The 21,001-nt window shown below is 35.4% G+C and overlaps 1 protein-coding gene across 1 annotated transcript in view; it reads left to right on the top strand.

Annotated features, from left to right (window-relative positions):
* The window catches only part of SHOC1 (shortage in chiasmata 1), a 50,139-nt gene extending 29,272 nt beyond the window's left edge, over window positions 1-20,867 (top strand). Inside the window, exons 17-29 of the mRNA XM_040541956.1 lie at window positions 1,130-1,317; window positions 4,239-4,311; window positions 5,749-5,818; window positions 6,337-6,521; window positions 7,044-7,149; window positions 8,896-9,007; window positions 10,025-10,146; window positions 11,055-11,148; window positions 12,228-12,359; window positions 13,670-13,819; window positions 14,866-15,037; window positions 15,232-15,789; window positions 18,741-20,867. Coding sequence (XP_040397890.1) covers window positions 1,130-1,317; window positions 4,239-4,311; window positions 5,749-5,818; window positions 6,337-6,521; window positions 7,044-7,149; window positions 8,896-9,007; window positions 10,025-10,146; window positions 11,055-11,148; window positions 12,228-12,359; window positions 13,670-13,819; window positions 14,866-15,037; window positions 15,232-15,789; window positions 18,741-18,841 — 2,063 coding nt within the window. The 3' untranslated portion in view covers window positions 18,842-20,867. The remainder of the gene's footprint in view (window positions 1-1,129; window positions 1,318-4,238; window positions 4,312-5,748; window positions 5,819-6,336; window positions 6,522-7,043; window positions 7,150-8,895; window positions 9,008-10,024; window positions 10,147-11,054; window positions 11,149-12,227; window positions 12,360-13,669; window positions 13,820-14,865; window positions 15,038-15,231; window positions 15,790-18,740) is intronic.
* The last annotated feature ends 134 nt before the right edge of the window (window positions 20,868-21,001 follow it).

Below are 21,001 nucleotides of genomic sequence, written 5' to 3'. Positions count from 1 at the left end.
TTTTTGTGCTTTTCTGCTATTATGCTATTTCAATTTGGAATATGAAAATTCTTAGTAACCTAATTTTATGTCTGAAGTCATAATATTATGCTTTTCAAGTTCCCATAGCTGTGTATTGTGAATTTTCAGAAAGATCTGTCAGGGTAGATTCATAAGTGGCCTTTTGAATGCCCTAATGTCAGCCTCCCTGTTTATTGAAGGAGATAAACAGTTCAGAGTTTCTAACTTCAGTTACTCAGAATTATCCATTAACGGTGGGTTTTCCTTAAAATCGACTTAAAATGAAAACATCAGCCATAAATTGAGCTGCAGGGTAAAGAAATGATTTTGTATTTGCTTACATACTTCTTAGCCCTAAAAAAGCGGGAAGAAAATACAGAATGAATACATGAGTTCTAAGTTATTTTCTGTGTTTATTACAATCAAAAGGAGGAGGAGGAGGGAAACAAGAGGAGAAGTTTTTCCCCCTTTCTTGAGTTGTAGCAGAAGCACTCATACGTGGCATTTCAGAATTACACAGTACCTGACCATCCAGAGCCCAGTAACACCTGCCACAGGAAACTGCGCAAGTAAAAAAGATATTAGAAAATTGAGACGTACTAAATAGGCCCTGTGGTTCTCAGTACTGTTGTGATCTGGTGCTGTGATGTCTGATTCATCACATAGGTTTCTTAGATCTATTTTTTCTTTATGCATTTTCTAATAAGCCTGGTGTTGTTCACGATTTATATGCAAAGGGCATCATTCAGGGATGAGAAGTAATTGTGATAATACAAACAGAGTGATGAAAACGTGGGAGAAGTAAAGCTTTAGAGAGTGGGAGTTTTTTAGTATAAACCATACAGACTAATTAAATGTAATGGGACAGTTCTGGTATTTGCAGCTATAGAATGCTGTGTTCTTTAGCTGAAATCATATAGAAGACATTATGGGATGTGTAGCAGATCTATAAAGGGCACTTACATACCCGATTAGTCAGAATAGTATTCTTCCATATTGGTCAGCCATTAAACTTTCAGCATTTTTGTGCAAGGTACCATCATATTTTAAACATATGTGTAGATTAAATGCAAACCTTGGCAAATATCTTTTGTCTCTTTCATTTCAATTACATTCCTTCTTGGTTTAGGATATTTGTCTAAAGCAAAGGATATCTACAAAAACATCGTAGAATCCTGTTTGGATAATATCTGGAGGCAGCTGAAGGTTGTACAGTACAGCAGCCAGAAAAAGCATGAAATCAGTCCCAAAATAACAGAACTTCAGCGTCAAATGTTAAATTGGATGCAAAGTTACGGAGAGGGACGCAGTGCTAAGGTTAGCAATGTAAACGACCTCTCTACACAAATGAAACTGATTAAAATATATAAACTGTTATAAAACCATCTTTCAATGAGAGTGGGTTTATGGAAGGAAGTCTTATACATATTACCTTTGCAATTCACAGTATCTGCTAAGTAAGGATAACATAAAGTTTAAGACCTCTGTCAGAAGCAGTGCAGAGTTGTGTTTCACCAGATCTCCCCTTGCTGCAAAAGTGAAATAACATGCATGGAAGTTTTCATATTGGATGGGCTTCATTTTATTGCAGGTGGTTTTGTTCCTCTGGTGAATATATGTATTACATCACTTACTGAAAATTGCGTTATAACTTTTTGACAGCTCCAGTCTTTTGGTGCACAGTCACATCACAAGTAAGAATGGGGTACTTGTACAGTGATGTTCAGAGCACAGATACCCTGCAGTGTATGGATATTGTTATCCACCGCCTCTGCTTGACCCCTGTATCAGGCCAATCTCCTGGGATTGTATTTACATGACCCAAATATTTATAGGGCACAGTTATTGCATTGAGGATGGAGTTGTGGAAAAAGTTCAAGTTATCCAGAGATTTTTTATTTCTAAATGTGAATATTTTGGGTGATACCATGCAGGGTATACTCTCTTTTAGTTTGAAACCATGACTCCTTGTCCTATCACTCCACTCCCTGACAAAGAGTCCCTCCCTGTCTTTCCTGTCGGTCCGCTTTAGGTACTGGAAGGCCACAATAAGGTGGCTTAAGAGAACTTTCTCTTCTCCAGGCTGAAACAACATCGGATCTCTCTGCCTTTCTTAACAGGAGAGGTGCTCCAGCCCTCTGATTGTCTTCGTGGCCCTCCTCTGGACCCTCTCAAACAGACCCACATCCTTCTTGTGCTGGGGGCCCCAGAGCTGAATGTGGTACTCTATGTGGGGTCTCACAAGGGCAGAGCAGAAGGGGACAATCCCCTCCCTCACCCTGCTGGCCATGCTTCTTTTAATGTAGCCCAGGACACAACTGCCTTTCTGAGCTGCAAGCCTGCACTGCTGGCTTGTGCCCAGTTTTTCATCCACCAACACCACCAAGTCCTTCTCCGCAGGGCTGCCCTCATCCATTCATCTCCCCACCTGTTTTTGTCATTGGGATTGCCCCTCACACAGGTGCATTCCAAAGGGGAGTACAATAAGCTGTTGTAATGGAATGTAAAGTGGAAATGAAACAACCAAAACGTCACAGATTGTCTCCATGCCCGTCTTTCAGTATTCCCTCTAAGGTGATTTCAGCATCATTTTCTTGTTCGTAATAGTAACGCATTTTGCTTTCTGGTAGTAGGATTACGCTGTACTAGGAGACGTTCCACAACTTTTTCATCCTAGTGTCAGCTCAGTGACGATTTTGACTTTCTTCTGAACTCCGCTAGATGTGATTTTTAAATATAACTCTCCCAAGTGTTGACTTGCTTGCTTGACTTCAACTTGAGGTTGTGGATATGTACCTGTGAAATTTAAGAGTATATATGATTTTATTCACAATTATAAGATGCATACATTAATGCATACATTATTCACTGACATTCAGTGTCAATCAAACAGAATAGGAGGAGTATTGCAGCTTTAATGAGAAATGAAAGCTCTATTACATAAGCCATTTCCTCCTCTGTCACATGACATCAGCATCAGTTAATACGATGTGAAATATGATAATTGGTTATTCTTTTATTAAAGAAAATTATTATTGATACAGGATTATAATACAAAATTTTCTTTGTAAGCAAGAAATTGCTAACAAAATAGAAGAAACTAATATGAAATGAGCTTCTGATCTTTTTGTTTCATTTTGTTTCGTGACTATATAGGATATCACTAACAATGTCATCTAGCTCACAACAAGATGTAATGTTATTGAGTGGTATAGGAAAAAAAAAAAAAAAAACAGGCCATCATTTTAAAATGTAGCTGTCCAAAACTGCTTCAAAACGAGCCAGTGTGTTGTCAGGTGACTGCACCAACATGTGGAAACAGATGTCTACTTAAAGCTTGTCAGGCAGACTGATATCTTTTCTGACAAGATCTATCACAGTGTCAACATTTACATATGTAATTACCTTTTGCCTTTAGGTCTTAGAGTCAGATGTGCCATGTGTCTTCTTAAAAGTCTTATCTTGTGTATACCGTGAAAAGTGCCTATAAAATGACATTCTCATTCAGAGATGATGCTACCTGAAGCTCAAAGTCTCGTATGTGTGTACATGTTCTTTAAATACTTTGATTGTGTAACACAAGTTCAGTCTGTATCATTTGAAATAGTGGACAAAGTAAAGCACCTTTTCCAGTAGTGATTTTTAAAAAAAATATGGCAGTTTGGTAGATTGTAATCCTTACCAGTGTTTTCATCCTCAGCAGTATTTAATGAGTCTCACACATAAGGTATCTTTGGTAGGAAGACTTCAATACACTCTGTTTTCAGTCTGAAAAATCTTTCTAACTAGTTCACCAGTACATCCAGTGCTTCCCAGTACATCACCACCTTGCAGGCTGAATTCTAAATATCTTCAGTTTAAGTCCATAAGATGTGACAGTATGTAGTCATCTAATGTGACAGTAATAATCTGTCTCGTGCAACAGTAATATTGTGGCATAATGTCTTTAGATAATATCTTTAAATAGCATTTCTACTTTGAATTACAAGTTCATGGTTGAGATTTCTACTAGAAGAGCTTTGTTCGTAAAACTGAATTATGGTCTTCTGTAGTATAATTTCTCCAACTCTTGTAATAATATGCATGTACGCTCGTCATTCTGGAAAATTCTGAGGTTTCCATCTGTTTCACCTGCCTAGTCAATCTCGTGGGTTTTGTGCAAAGGAGAAAGGAAGATGTATGTAGGCAGAAAGCACATTTTTACAGTACCAGAACTACTTTTATTTGTCTTCTTCCAGATACTAATCATAACAAGAATGGACTCAGAGAGAGAAAAAGCTGCTGTCATTCACGCTTTATCTAGAGTAGAAGGTAAATAGTTCATAATTTATTTTTGAAAGAAAAAAGGCTGTTGCTCTGTGCTTAATTACTTTTCTTTTTTTGTGCCTTCTTTTTTTCCATGTGTCTCCTTTTTTCTCCTCATCAGGGACCTTTCTATATACTTTTCTCACCGTTTTCTGTTTTCAAACTCTTCTGTAAACCATTTTTTTCTTTCTTGTCACTGTATTTTCCCCTGATTAAGAGTCGTCTTGTGATGTTTTTTGTTGCAAGAGAATGAGAGCTCCTCTGTCAAGTCAAAGATTTATTTAACAGAACACAAAGGAGATGTGGGCACCCCATTGCCTAATAATAATTGTATCAATTGTCTCAGTCAAATTGTCTCTGTTTTTATCTGATCGAGGGTCAGAAGTTTTCTTCCTTGCATGTCTCTTAAGAGTAGTTTAAGGACAATTTACAAGTCTTAGCTAAGTTCCGTAAAGTAAAACTTCAAATGAGTATTTAGGTGATTCCCTTTCACCACCTTTTTGCTGCCTTGTTTATTAATTTGTTAAATATATAGGCATAAGCTGTAGCAAACTATTGCAGTCAAGAAAAAAGTATTTGTTTTCTATTTCCAAGCCCCCCTGATACAAGTAGCACTGTCATTATTTTACCCATGAGTAATTTTTGTACAAGCTCTTTCAACATCAGAGATTCAACTGGTAAAACAAATCTGTTTCAGGAAGATTGTTATTTGAGCCTGTACTTATGTTTAGTGCAAGCCACTGATTCCTTTCATATTGCTTTTTAAAACTCACTTTTGTAATTCCTCCTTGCTTGAACCTTATCAACAGTGTCATGTATCGTATTGTTCTTTTGCCTTTCAAAATAAAGTTAAGTTTCCTGTGCTCTTAAAAGAAGAAACCCTATCTTTTATAATGTTTTGAAAGGGAGGAGGCATGTTCACGATGCTTTTACTAATTATAATGATATTTAATGGAAAGTATTTGATTTGTTTTAACATGTTAAAGCTTGGTTGCAAACACAAGTCAATCAAGCTAGATAAACTTTTCAAGAGAAGCATTTATGTTATACAAATATCCATTTTTAGTTACATCTTCCAGTCATATCTGCAAGATTTGAAGCATACAGAATGCGTAAAGGAATCAAAAAGTTAAATGGACAAAAAACGTTGCCTTTTATACTAGCTCTTAATTTTTCATCTGAAAGTAATCAGAAATAATACTTCAGTTATGAGACAGAATCTAGTTCACATTACTTCTGCCTTCAGTTCAAAAATGGAAGTCTCCAAATCATTATATTTACCACTGCAATACAAACTGAAATTATGTAGGACTTAATGAAGACAGACAATGTAATACAAAAATGTTAATAGCCTGTGTTGTTCCACTTTACTGCTTTGCTTACTGCTGTGCATACCAGCAGAAGCTCATTTATTTGATTAAGGCTTTAACTCTTTCTGTGCAGGTTTAAAAGCTATCGATTTGAATTATGAGAAAAAAGGAACCTTCCTAGGTCGTAAAGATGTCGTAAGCAAGTAAGTTAAATTCTGGATGTTTAAGAGCGTAGCCTGAACTCCCTAGTTAGGACTAGCTTTAGTGAAACTTTTGTTTGTTTTTACGGAAGTATCCTGTCAGGGTAAAAATTTCAGAATATGGATCTACAGCTTCATTCTGAGAGGAGAGAAGTTTGCCAAAACTCTAGTAAAATGCTTAGTTGTAAGACTCAGAGGAATTTCCCCTGCAATTGCTAACAAGTGTTTTAGGAAAATCTCTTCAGTGGGTGGAAAAAAAAAAAGCATAATGTTCAAATATGACAAATTATGAAGTTGGAAAATATAAATAATTTAGGCAAGTAATTGGATGGGGGCGTAGCTTTTAATTTTAAAATGAATTTGTGAAAAATTACAGTTTTTAAATGCAGGAGGGGTAAGATCTTTTTGTAACAAACTTTAACCAACCATAATTCTTCAAAGTAAAAATGTGTTTATTTTGTTCTGACTGTAGTTCTACCTGAACGAATTTTTAATATTTGTCATTGTTGTGTTTTCTTAAGCCTCAGTAGATATTCCTGTGTTATTGTACAAAATCAGCAAATTGGAGCTGACTTCCCTTGGACTCACTTCTCATTAGTGATAGAATATGATTATTCTGAAAATTCTTGCTGGAAAAATCGGTGTGAAAATCTAAATATTACTTACATGACTTTTAAAACCACCCTCCCTGAAACAAGACAAATGGGTAAGCGCTCTCCGGACTTATAATAAACAATTGGGCTGGCATATTAAAGGAAAGCATTTTCAGTTCTCAGAAATACTGCATTCAGGTGTTTGTGGAAGAGAATGAGTCGTGAGTTATGAAGAGTAAAGCTAAGCAAATAGTGCTGGTTTATGTGTACAGAAGGTTAGGAAGGTGTTTGTCTTAGGATGTGAGCTTAGTTTTGATCAGGATGTGGTAGTAAATGTTGATCTCTTACAAAAGACTTCTGCCAAGCTTACAAGTTGTTTACTGTTGATACAAGCTGTATCCACCCTTCCTCATCCTAAGGGAATGTTGCTGTAGATCTAAAAGAATATAAGCTACAGCTTAATTTGAAAGGGATTCAGAAGAGTTTAATTTTGGAGAAAGAAGAAAAAGCACATAATGGAAGTATTTTAATGGAGATGAATAAAAGCAGCATTTTTAAAAGATACATCCATATAAATACTGAAACTTCTTTTTTTAGTTATGAAACTATTTTCTTATGTATGCAAACTGTTTCAGGAAATCACTGTGGTTCCTTTCTTCTGGAAGTACAGATTCCCTATGTGTTTCTCACAACTGAAGGTCTTCTTAATATGCCTGATTTTCTTCAGCTGTTGGAATCCAAGTGAGTGAAAATGACTTATTTACTAATGACTAATTATTTTCAGTTTTCCAGGATATATATAATCTACGTAGTTATAAAGGATATACTACTGCAGTTAGTGAATTAGCACTGCAAGAGACAAAAAGGTAACTTTTCTGCTGAAGCCCATGCCTTAATTCTATATATTCACACAGACATCAACCAGAGCAAAATTGGCTGATTTGTTAATTTTAATGATGAGCTGGAACTTTTGATCAAAACAACTTTTTAAGTTGTCTACTTTTCCCTGAAAGTCACACTGTTATCCCAAAACGTTTTTTGCTTCTCTACTTCTTTGTGCTTTAAAGAGTTTTTATTTAATTCTTCATAAAAACTGCATTGGGATTTTGCAGGGGGCTAAGTACCAGAGCTATAAAAAAAGTAAAACGTTCACTTTCTGATGTATCACAGTTTTTGGAACAAGCTAAGTTTTAAAAAAGTATTTGTAAAAATTAAGACTGAATATCCACTAAATCTTGAGTAACTTCAACCTGTGCAAAAATTTGCATGCATTGTTCTCTTGGACATAATTTTCTTGCGTTTTGTTTTTTCTCATAATAAGTACCTATTAAAAGTATCTTCTATCATGAGGGGAAAAAAAAAAGGGGGGGAAGAAAGAAATAAGAGACATAGCACTGTCAACTCTTAAACCAAGTGCCAGAGATACAGATAGTTGATTTCACCTTGCTGCTGAAGAGTCTTGCCAGTTTGGATCCTAGAGTCAGCTGTGAAGGCATTTTAGAGCTCTAATTGCAGTTCAACAGGCAAAGAATAATAAAATAAAATATTTGATATTTAAAATTTGAATATTCAATTTGACATACGCTTTTTGACATACACTGACCTATTCAAATTCACTGTTCAGCCTGACCATAAGCTAAATAGTAAGAGCTGCTATTCAGTATTTTCCCACTAGATCTTCTTGGCACCAGTGAAGTAATTAAACAGAATTAAACAAAGATCTATGTAGTTTCAGAGATGCTTACAGGTCACTTCTTTTGTTGTTGTTTGTGACTGAATACACTGTCCATGTAAGTCTCTAGGAGACTTACTGCTGGCAGATTCAGGTTTAGGTCCCTTGTGTTTCCCAGGGATGAGACCAAGTAGTGTGGCTATTGTTCTCAACTTCTCCCTTAGTCAGCCAAGACTCTTCTAAGGCTCTAAGCATGTGATACTAATTCAGTGAGTCTCTCCTAGCACAGCTGATGAAAGGATGCTGTGCTGCTGGCAGTTCTCTTTCACTTAGAAAAAAATAGGATAATTCAAATGGCAGTCAGGGATCTTTCACTTAGTTTGCTTTCCCTGTGCTGCACAATTGTGGAAGAAAGAAAAGAAAAGCAATATACACTTAATTACTCCAAAAGAAGATAAGGAGATTTTAATTGTTATTCCAGAAACTTCAATGTAAATATATTTGCTTGTTTTTTTATCTTAGTTTCTGTATTATATAGTTCTTGACAAATTCAAGGTCTTTGTATCAAGGTCGTATTCCGTGCAGTTAACAATGCAATTGAATTAATCTAGTAGTATTTCAATATGTCACTGCTACGTTGATGTTTATTCTTTGAATGTGTCTCAAAGTTAACTTGAGCATATCAAAAAGGTCATGGTATGTAAAAAAACCCCACATAATTATAAAAAATTGTATTAATAAATTTATGTTTCCTTAAAGAAAATCTCATTATTTTACTTAACCAAGATTTAACAACAGATTTTGACTTAACTCAGTTACAGCATTACCTTTGTTGAAAGAAGCTGCAGTCACTCCTTAAGGCTATTTGGAGACACAGATCGATACGTTGTGTTGACAATAGATGAATGCACTGCTATCTTTTTGCAGGTACAAAAGGAAACTAGTATGTCCAAATTCTTTAATGTGCTATATTGCTTCTAGGCCATGTCTGCACCTTTCTCAAATATACTTTGTTCCTCTTAATCATATCAAATTCATGCATTGTCTCATGACACAAGTTACTTCCAATTTCATTAACTCCAAAATTCTGTGTGCGCCAGTCTGACTGGTTTAAAATGTTCCCGTCTGTACCTACTTTTTTTCTTTATTTTTTTTTCCACAGAAGTGTCACACTACACCTCAGATTGGATTGTACTAGATAGGGTTAAAAGATACATAGTTCATAATAAGGTTGTATACAGAAATATTGTAACAACCAATTAAATATATCTGTGTGACTTTATCCTCCTACCACATTGCATGTTAATTTCTCCCATTTTGAATAGTTATCTGAATTAGTCTAAAGAATAATTTGCTCTACTTTTTATAAAAAGAAATAGTTTAGATGACAGCATAGTACATCAATTCTATTACGTAGAAAGACAGGTGACTTTACAGGTAGAAGAACTGTTAGTGATAAAGAATAAAATAATCAAAATGGACTCCAAGCACAATACAGATAGACATTCCTACATGCTACTACTGCAAATGCTTCTGTAACTAGCAATGCTGTACCATATAAATTAAGTGCAGGTATAATATGATTTATATACGTCATGTAAGTATCTCAGTGGTTTACGACAGTATTTTGCAAGTTTTGTATTTGCAGCTTTGTTAAAACTCCCAAAAATCTTAGAACACCCTAAAAAATTAGTAGTAGTGTCTCCTTTTTACAGGAGGGAAATAAGGCATGAAGCAGTGAATCAGCTTTTCAAACACAAAATAAAAGTTGGGAATATAACCTAGTTTTTTTGACTGACAGATATGTCATTGATACTTATATTATTTACCTGTAACCATGTTTGATTTCACTTCTGCATAATATAGCAATGCATACTAAAGGCTTGTGACAGCCATGGTAGTATGTTTGTTTATGTTTTACTTTTTATGTTAATTTTATGGTAGAATTTGGATGAATTAAATTACGAGAAATCCTGTGACAATGTAATACTGAAGCTGACGGCGTTATCACTCCAATATACATGCTGCTGGGTTGTTTTCTATTCCAGAGAAAGACTGAGTTTAGAGTAAGTTAATACATTATTTTGCTATCTTGGTATCTTTAAAAGAAAGTTATCATTAAAGAAAGGTGAATACTAGAACAAGCTAGCAACCTTTGTTTTTGAATTAGTCTGTGGGGACACCCTTCTCTTAGGAGAATATGAATATTGTAAGTTTGTATTTCTAATGTGCTTTAGTTGCTTTGTTACAGTGTTGTCATGCTCTCCAGTAAAAAGCTCAGTAGAGGCCCTAAAAAAGTCAGCAAAGATGGTTCTTCATATGTTGATTTTAGTCCTACACAAGAGGTAAAGAAATTGAAGAAATGTTTGTAATAAAATAAGAGATTTTGATGCAGGTAATGCTAACATGAAGCCTTATTTTAATAAACATTTAAAATCAATAGGTCCAAAAATTTCACAGGATTAAGGATATTTGACTACTGGAACTATTCCTTTTAAGTGTTTGAAGTAAATTAATACCTACAAGTACATCACTTCCAACAGGGAGACATTCTTCAGGTGTACTTCCAATCCATCAGTAGTTTTTTTGCTCTGGAAGCGCTACTTTTATCAATGTAGTTCGTAAGCAGTCCTTCTTTAACTATTGTGAGACTTTTTCTTTGAGCTCGTGGTAAATTTTCCTTGCATCACCTTTCCTCGCTGTATGATTTTTCTCTGGTGACTGACCCTGGTTCAGTTCTTTGCTTCAGGCCAGGCTTTCTTTTCTGTAAGCTGACTCCATTTTCTTCCTTACAATGCATCCTTCAGTACTTAGTCACTTAATATGTCCTAGTTATCTTTCACAGATGATAATGTTCAAGGAACTGTACTCTGAATTCTAGGAAATGAGACATTTATTAACACAGCAAACAAATATCTTGCAGCTATTACATGTGCATATTAAATATTAATGGTCCAATTAACTGTTTTTACAGGTACAGTCTCAGGGGAGATACTCTGCTTAACCTGGTAATAATTTATGCCACTCTGATTGAATTAACACAGAAGTCAGAAGACTTTGAAGTGAAGGTATTTTTTTTGGTAGCAACTCTTCTATTTTAATTTTCACTGTGTGGTATTTCCAAAGTGTTTAGCAAAATATGAATTCTACATCAAAAGCATGAAATAATTCAATATTAAGAAAATAATATAGAGGAATTTAATTCAGTACTCCTGAAGTCAGTGAAAAAAATCTCTGACTCCAGTAAGAGCTGAATCACATTCAAATAGAATCTGGATAGTATTTTTACTGCTAGGAGTGAAGAAGTAAAGTTGTAACTTTAATTTTATGAATATTGAGAATGTTTATTAGTCCTGTTTATGCCTTAATTTGAAGTTTCAGATTAATGTTTTTATTAATGTAGTAGAAAAGAAAGCTTTCATTTATACTGCTGTGGTAGCTTTCTTGCCTCTTTTTTCTATTATGTGACAATATCAATTACTTCATTTTTTGATCCATAGAGAAAAGGTATCTGGAATAATTCACATTTTTTAAAAATGTGGCAAAAGTTTCATGTCATACCAAGTTGTTGTCTGTAACCTGAACCTGATTCTTTTGCATGAAGTAACATCGTCTTTGATAATTTTTTAGAACGTGTTTGCATATTAATGTTATTTTCAAAATTATCTGGTTAAATGAAAGTTCAAGGGAAGACAAAACTTCTTTCAATTCATGTCCAGTAATACAGAATACAGTTCATTTGAAAATTATGTACACCTTCAAAAGGTTGTATACCCCTATCTTCTTAAACTATTTTAAGCATCTCAAAATTACCTGTTTTATTAGAAACTTGTACCCATAAATGTAATAACGTATAATATACTTATAGAAGTAACTAAAGAAGTAATAGAGACCTATAGAAGTAACTAAATCTCACTTACATAGGATTTGTAAGTGTAGTTTGGAACCGGGTTTGTGGTCAGAGGTTGATCTTCCACTATATGATGAGCATGGATCAGGTTTCATTACTCCACATTACATTACAATATTAGCTATTGTGCTGAGGGTCACCTTTAAACTTTCACGTTTGCTAACTGTTGTCATCAATTAAGACATTTGGAGTTTCTCAGTACAAGTTTTAACCAAAAATATTATGTATCACTTCTAGGTATTTCTTACCCCAGGGATTGAAGAGGCAGCACTGTTAATTCGTCTGATTGCCGACAACGTTTTAATGGCATCTAGTATCAGTCCTCTTGAGTGGTTGGACAAATCCTGGCTTTCTGTTTTGCCTTCTGAGGTTTGCTTATCTTTCTGTTAAATTACACTGTTTCCTTCCTGTTTTCCAGACTAATTTCTAGGTGGAATTTTTGTGTTGTTTTGTTAAAATACATTATTAAAATAAGCATTTTATGTTATGTATATGCATTGTAGATAGATGGATAGACACACTATTTTTTTATGTATGTAATGTTTCAGTCATCCTTGTCAGCACAATTACGGGGAAACTTGGACTTTCCCTGTGCCTTCGTAATTAACCATTGGAGATGTTTACCTTCCACATCTGTAGATTAATGTGTACAGCTCTACAGCTCTAGGCTCTAAATTTGAAAAACTATCCAAACTGTAAAAGATGATGATACAGGGGCTCGCTTGGACAGGAAGCCATATTCATCAATGCTGTCCTTTACTGACGTCAGTGAAGTTGCTTCAGACTTGCTTTAGCACAAGATAGTAGAAATGTACTTAATTTATTGTGCAGTAGTTGATTTAAATATTTATACAGTAAATGCTGGACCATGTCCATTAATCACATTTAAATACTGATGTTCTTTAACATGTATATTAAGGTTTTCAAATTAATTAGTTTGGCTAAATAGATTTAGCCATTTTATATGGAAGCTTTGAACTCAAGATACTTCTTAGCTTTTGAAAAAATCTGAAGCATTTTGAATCAGATATTGACGTAGCCTTTCAAGTGTTTAATAAAAAAAAAAAACTGAGAGGAGTCATTTATTATATTTCATCTCTCTTAAAGGCATTAGATCCTGATCTGTTGAGTGTAGAGCTTTACAAATGTCAGAAACTGGAAGCTGACATTCTTAAAATGTTACAGCTTTCAATTTGCTGCCCTGTGTGTCACATTCAACCTCCACCTAGTAATTCCTGCTTTTGGCACCTGCCTCATTGCTCTTTACAAATGTATCTTTTTTGTAGAAAACAAAATCTTTGTCACTTTATTTTGACCTAAGTAATAGTCTTCAAAACAGAATAAACAGTAAATCTGATAATGTGTTTTGAAATGTAGTTTACATGATTCAGTGGTTTCATCTTAATTATAGAAACATCTTTTGACTGTTCTTCCTTTTTATCAATCTCCTGTGCAAAACTTACTGTTTTACAAGAGTTATACACTGTTATATCTATAGAAAAAATAATAAAAATCATGTAGTGGGTGTGAAACACCTATCTAAAATTGCACTGGTTCAGAGCTCTAGTTCTACAATATACCGTATGACCTATTCACAGGGATGTTATTCTGTAAAGACAAAAAATAAAAAATAAAAAGTTTATGAGATATTAATCTGACAAAATTATTTCCATTTTCAGATGGAGAAATGCCTGCTTACTTTTCCGTGTATCAACCCTCTGGTTGCTCAGTTTATGTTAAAGAAGGGATCTTCTTTGAGTAGGCTGTTTCTTGCAAGTTTTGTTCAACTTCAGGAGCTCCTGCCAGAGGTTCCAAAAAAAGTTTTAAAGGCTAGTCAAAATTAATATATGTATTAGCTCAGTCTATTTTCACAGTTACAATACCTTTTTTTTTTTTTAACCTGAAGCTACATGCCTATTTGCTGGTTTTATTTCAAAATTAATGAAATAGCATTTTATTACTCTCACAACTTTAGTGTATAACTTATATCTAAATTGTCACATCTGCAAATTCTCAGCAGATTTTGTTGAGTCATGTTAGTGTGAAGGTTATTAGAACTGGAAAAATTCCTTAACTGAAAAAGTACTCTGGAAAATAAAGTGGAAAAAAATTAATCCACTTTCATTCTAAGCTTCCTCATATCAAGTATCCTGTGAGCATAAAAGCCTATATGTTTCCCTAAAATAAGAAATGTTTTCCAATTAAGTGTTTTCAGGACAGTTTTCCTTCCTTCCTCCCTTCCTCAGTTGGAATTGTTTATTCCTACTGTTTCACTTGGGCCAAGTCTAGAAGAATTATAGAATGGCTATAGTCAGCTAATTAGATTAGAAATGCACAGCTTTTAACCGTCAAGAAAAAGGGAGGACAGGCTTCCTTCCTGAATCAGGAGCATTCAGTTAAGGTGAAAGAGCAGGCAAACAGATATTTGAGCACTGAATATCAACTTATGCATGTTACTGTAATAACAGTGTATGTGTAAAGCAGTGTTTACTGACTGAAAAACTTCTTGTCAGTTTAATTTTGTCCATGATGTATGATAGGCAGCAATCCATCGCAGACAATACCTCTTGCAGTCCTGGACTGATGAAAGAGAGTACAGTATACTAAGATATTGATTTTGTTGTGTTTCAAGTGACATGCTGTTTATTACTTAGTCTGTTTATAGATTGAAGATTGGTGGCTCATTGTTTGCCTTAAGTGCCTTTCCTTCTGTACTCGAGTCTTTTTTCTTTCTTTCCAGTAAACAACACATTATACATAAACCTTAGAATCCTGACAACAGATTTGTGTGTGTGTGTTTTTTTTTCCCATATTTGACAGTGTGGACAAGCACTATAAACACTACTTGAATATCTTTTTTTTTTTTTGGTTTCAGCATTTTAGTGACATGACATCTATGTACAGCCTAAATGCTGCTGGTCCACTAAAAACAGCAGTGAAAGGTGCATCACCCCCAGAAAACTGGAAAAACATTAACAGACTCTATCCAGATTGTAAGCAAAATTATCAGTCTTTAGAGCTGCTGGCTAAGGCACAAACTAGCACAGGTAATATCTTGAATTCCTACCAAATGTGTCATACTTGAAACCAAGTGAATGTCTAGGTATATTAAAATTTTTATATTCTAACCACTGAATGGTGAGTTGTTCTCAGAAGACAGACTGTATTTTAATGCTCAATGGATTCATATTTTTCTGAAAAATTTAGAGAGGTAAGCTAATTTTTCATTTCTTTCTACTAGGACCACCTCATGTGAATTCTGAAGCCATAGTTCCTCCACCGAACTGTCATCAGGGTCTTATTGACTCTGACCTTTCAAGCTATATGCAAAAGAAATCATGTTCTTCAGAAGTAGTTACAGGGAGAAAACAGAATTCCTTTGTTGTGCCAAAGGACTGTGAAGGTTTTACTCATCCAGGTGCTATGAATTCTTTATTTGTTCAAAGACAGCCCTGCAGGATTAACTGCAGCTCTGATCATTCCTCAAAAAAACCTGAACAAGAGGATTTCTTTGCAACTTTCATTGACTGTGCACCTCGCAAGAACTCTAAGGGCTTTCTAGAAGAATTTAGAGAAATGACATTTAAGAGCCCAGAAATTGTGATTGATGAGACCCCGTGGAATGGCTTTTCATCTACCTGCACATATGATTCATTTGCACCTAATTCTTTTCTCTCTGATTCCCTTGCTGATCCAGATGAACCTCAAAGTCTGCATTTTCATCACCTAGGTAGAGAATCTTCAGGAAAGAGAAAGCAAAGTCCACCATACTTATGGACAAAAGGAAAAACGTTAACAGGTATGGACAAAGCAAGCAAAATGTGATGAAATTCTGTTTGTAACTTGACTGGAAACAGGAGTATCAGTAAAACTGATCATATTTTCTTTAAATGGTTATTACATCCAATCTAGCATTGATGTGTTTCCTTTACTAAAAAACAACTTAGTTGCACATATATTTTTGAGTAATAAAACATCTCTAAGCATTTCTGTTCAGTTTTGAGCATTAAGAAATGAAAAGATAAAATCATAGACTGGTTTGGGTAGGAAGGAACCTTAAAGACCACCTAATTCCAGCCCTCCCCTGCCATTGGCAGGGACCCCTCCCACCAGACCAGGCTACCCAAAGCACCATGCAGCCTGGCCTTGGGCACCTCCAGGGATAGGGCATCCACAGCTCCTCTGGGCAGCCTGTGACAGGGCCTCACCACCCTCTGAGTGAAGAACTTCCGTATATCTAATCTAAATCTGTCCTCTTTCTGCTTAAAACCACTACCCCTTTTCCTATCGCTACATGCCCTTGTAAGAAGTCTCTCTCCATCTTTCCTGTAAGCCCCCTGATAAAACTGAGAGGCCTCAATAAGGTCTTCCTGGAGTCTTCTCTTCTTCAGATGAAACAACCCCAGATCTCTCCACCTTTCCTCATAGGAGAGGTGCTCCAGCCCTCTGATCATTCTTGTGGCCCTCTTCTGGACCCGCTCTAACAGATCCTCATCTTTCGTGTGCTTGGTGCCCCAGAGCTGGATGCGAAGCTCCATGTGGGGTCTCACAAAGGTGGAGCAGAGGGGGACAATCACCTCCCTTGCCCTGCTGGCCACACTTCTTTTGATTCCACCCAGGAGTCAATTGACTTTCTGGACTGCAGGTGCATGTATTTAATTGTGTCACTACCACTAATTTTTCTTGGTAAAATATTGAAAACTGTAATTCTACAATTTTGTATGCTTCAGATTCTTCTGTCTTTGAAAGTGTCTGAAATGTGCATAATAACCTTACTATAGTAATTTTAAAAGATATAGGAATGATTATTTTGTAAACATTGTTTTGGACAAAAGGGAAAGAAAAGACTACATAGTATTTTCTCACAGGGACAAAATTAGATTTAGACATTTGGATACTACTAAAGGCTGTGTTTTGCTTTTGGCTTTACTCTGGCACTCTTCTAAGCTTGTTGCATACGATTACCTTATTCTTGGAATTGTTTTTCACAGCTAATGTCTCCAGGGCTGTACTCTCTATCTTGAAATCTTTACCAAGCATATTTCTTCAGACAGATAGTTTAGTGTGTACTTCTAAACTTTGTTTACCCTGAAGGCGTGTACACTCCTTACATGCAAAATTCAGTTGGTGGGTTTTTTCTTTGTTGTTTTTTCTTGTTTGGGGTGGGGGTTTGGTTTTCCTTTTCTTTTCTCATCTTTGGCTTGCGTTCTCAAATATAGCTAGCCTGGAATATTTTGGATAAGGTATAGTATATATCTGTGGAGCTTTAAAAGTAAGAAACCATCATTAGTCCCTATCATACTGAGTGTTTATTTATATATATATATATATATATATATATATTAGTTTTTATTTAAATTCTGCTGCTTCTTTAAAGGTGAGATGCTATATGTCTCAGAAATATAAAGTTAAGTTTCTTAAACAAAGTGTCTAACCCATAGTGCAGATAATTTAATCTATGTTTTCTCTGTTGCTGCCTTAAGTTAAATTTCTTGGTGGTAGAGCAGTATCAGTGCAGTACTAAATACTTTCACTGGTTAGATGAGATCATTCATGAAAGCAGAAGTAACTAATCAGTACCACTATGTTTCATGGCTGCTTACAGCATTTCTGGTAGTAAACAGAGGAAAAGTTAATTGGATATGGTGAACTGGTTTTAATTTTCAGCCTATGAAAATTAAATACTCATACAGAAGTTGCGAACAGACCTGTTGCCTCTCCCTTGGGATGAAAACTGTGACCTGAAGTGTTGCTAGATAGTTAGTAATCTGTAAATGGCACTCAAAACTGAAAATTCTAATTACAATAGTTTCAGCAGAGATCAGAACAGGCTCTTCTGGCACCATGTTACCGTATTCTGAAAACACTGGGTTCTCTGACTGATTCATTTTCTGTAATACTCTCACCTGATAGAGCAGATATATACTTAACACTGAATCAAATCAAAAAAGGGTAAGTGGTTTTTAAATTACCTTTTGGGAGTAGTGTTTTACTTTATTATTCATTAACCAAGGGAAATATAGGTATGCTAATTAGCCATGCATGGTGATGCAAAAAAAACACCTCAATACAATGAAAGCTTTCTGAAATCCAAAATTTAAGAAATGTGTGCCGAGTCAAGTTAAGAAAGACACACTGAGAAATGTCAGGGATTTCTGTAGGCTTCTGATAAAGTGTTTATTATACCACAAACAATTAATACCAGTATGCTAAGCCAGTATTTCCACTAAAGCAGATGAAATTCTTAGATCAGTGCTAAAGTTTTCTTGCAATACTTTTTGCAAAGGCTAAACAGAATTTTCTTCCATTAATTTATTTTGAATAAGCAACTTTCTAAATATTTTATTATAAAAAATACTTGAATCTTAAGAATGTAGGAAGCTTTCTTTAACTTAGAAACGGGAATAATTTCTATCTCTGGTTAAAAAGAATTAACTTTTACTATTACTGGATAGGACTGGGTGTCATATTAGTGAAATAGAAGTAAGTATGAAAATCTGTACTGAAATATTGTGGTTAAGCATAGAGCAGGTTGATTTTGTATAAGTGGTCCTGTATTACCATGACAGGATAATATGCATTAAATTAGTCAGTAATAGTAAGCAGTAGTTAATATTACTCCACATGTATTTAATTTGATATTTTTTTCCTACAAAAGAAGTCTGTTACTGCTTCTGAAAAAGTTAAGTTTGCATAACTGTTGTATTCATAGCTTATCATACCTCTACTTTCTTTCCACTTCTTTACCAGATTCAGGATTTGAAGAAGTAGCAGGGATCAAGAAAAGGAGATTGATGTATGAAAGAGTCCCTGGAAGAAGTGATGGACAAACACGTCTTAAATTCTTTTGAATGGAGTGGGGAATTGTGTACTACACCTGGTTTTTCAAATTTGTAAACTGTTTGAAGAGAAATAGATTAAATTCATTTTGTTGTTGTCGTTGTCATTTTTAGAGAGAAATTAGGGTTTAGGAATCTTTACTAATTGAAGAATTTTTTCTATGCTTTTTTAAGTCTTACTAGACAAACTAGCTCCCTGAACCTGGAGAATTACTGCTTCTCTGCTTGTTTATATAAATCTTATAAAGGTACTTTAACATTATTTATACAAAAATTAAGAATGAAAACAAGCAGATGCTGAAGAACATAAAATTTTCAAGGGACTTATGTTTGTTTCCTGAACATGTAGGCTTCCACACTTACAGCTGGACTAGACCTGCCAGAATCTCAAAACTGCTCACAAAGTTTTAAAGCTTCCTTCCACATGAAGCAGGGACTCTGTATTTGTCCTTTGTGTTCATGTTCCACTTTTTTCCTTCTGACAGCTCCTCTGGAGCCATGTGATGTTAGAAGTTCCTTTGTAGCCTGAGAATGGCTATAGTTGTAACCAAGCTTCAGAAAGAACACACTTGTTTTATGGCCTGCCCATGAAAGATACGTTGAAATTTATGATTCTCATAATTTAATTCAGAGGACAACTCTGTGACCCTAGTGCCTGGTGGAGGCCATTTGTTGGCATACGCGTTTCTCAGTCTGCTACAGCGCATTTGTGAGTAGGGAGAAGAGAATCCTCTGTGTCAGAAATTGTAGGCTACAGCTAGAAGGGGTAAGAGATTACAAAAAGTCATCTCATTTGCAAGCTATAGAAGACAGAGGGTAAAAAGAGCACTCAGCCCCTCACTTTACATCAAAAGATTTCACAATGAAACTGGAAATATGTGTGGGAGCAGTGGAAGAAAGTATCTCTGTGCTGCTGCAGGAATGCATACACGGTTCGCAGAGGAATGTCTGCTAGCTCCAGAATGTCACTGTCTGTTCAGTGGCTCTCAGTTCCGATGATTCAGTTTTCAAGTTTCCATGATTCAAATTCACATATTGTTATGTTGTGTTTTTTTTTTAAGTTTTAATTCAGTAAAATAATATATATATATATATATATATATATATTTGTGGTTTAGGCTTGCAGTAAAATACTTCCTTGATACAGAGTTTTCGTTAAGTGCATATTCACTCTTTGAATAAATACAGCCAGATGTTAGGGGAGCAGCTTTGACTTATCAGAGAAAAGGGGGTGCTGGTTGTTAACTGAGAACTAAAAGCTATGATGACAGCACTAGGAGCGATTGTCGTTCAGAGTAATATCCCCACATTATTTGTATCCAAACTGTTTACAAGGTCTTAAAAAACATCTTTCATGTGTAGCATAAAGACCTTTTTGTAGAATTGCAAACAAGCCAGTGTTTCCCAGTTTGCCCAGAATACGAGAAAGACTTAAATAAAAGTTGCAGTTTGCTCACTATTTCTGGCCCATTTTTGTGGTCACTTGACCTAACCATTTTCTGTCTCTTTCCATCATGGATTTGGCTCTGTTTTTCAGAACCGTCTCCCAGATTGCCAGGCCAAGGAATCTGTTCTTTTAAGAGTGCAGCTCTGCAAAAATCTCAGTCACGGATGACCACAGCGGAGAAAATTATAGCGGCCACTCCTTAGCTGTGTATTTATGTCCTCCTTTCACACAGACAGGGGCTGACACCAGAACTTCAATGTGAACGTTCATTACAGGCTTGCTCAGATAATCTGTGGATCATTTCAAACACAAAGGTAAACCGTGTGCTGCCTACATTTGATTAGCGAAGAAAATTCAAGTGCTATCTGCAATCAGTTTCCATTAGGTAGCAAAGTGTTACTGAACACTTAGATACTAACAATATTGTGGAAAATAAGGAAAAGGCTTGCAATGGCCATTTGGTATGTATTGTGTTTGTTTGTGACTCTCAGTCATTCACAGATTACGTGCACGGTGACAGATTTGTCACATGTAAGGTGTGTCCCCCTCCCCCCTGCCCAGTCCAATCTGTTTCATGTAGAGGAAAATTAGTATTGTACTACATAAATGCTCTTTTTTTTTTTTTCCCTAAAACATATGTAACTGAGAGATCCGCTTTAATGGAGTATCAAGAGAATTTCATCCTGGAAGGTGAGATGGTGGTGACAAACCAGATGATTGACTGT

The sequence above is a fragment of the Cygnus olor genome, chromosome Z, assembly GCF_009769625.2.
Source record: "Cygnus olor isolate bCygOlo1 chromosome Z, bCygOlo1.pri.v2, whole genome shotgun sequence".
In the NCBI taxonomy this organism is placed as follows: Eukaryota; Metazoa; Chordata; class Aves; order Anseriformes; family Anatidae; genus Cygnus; species Cygnus olor.
Note: the sequence above shows the minus strand (reverse complement) of the source record. Positions and strands in the feature narration are given on the sequence as shown.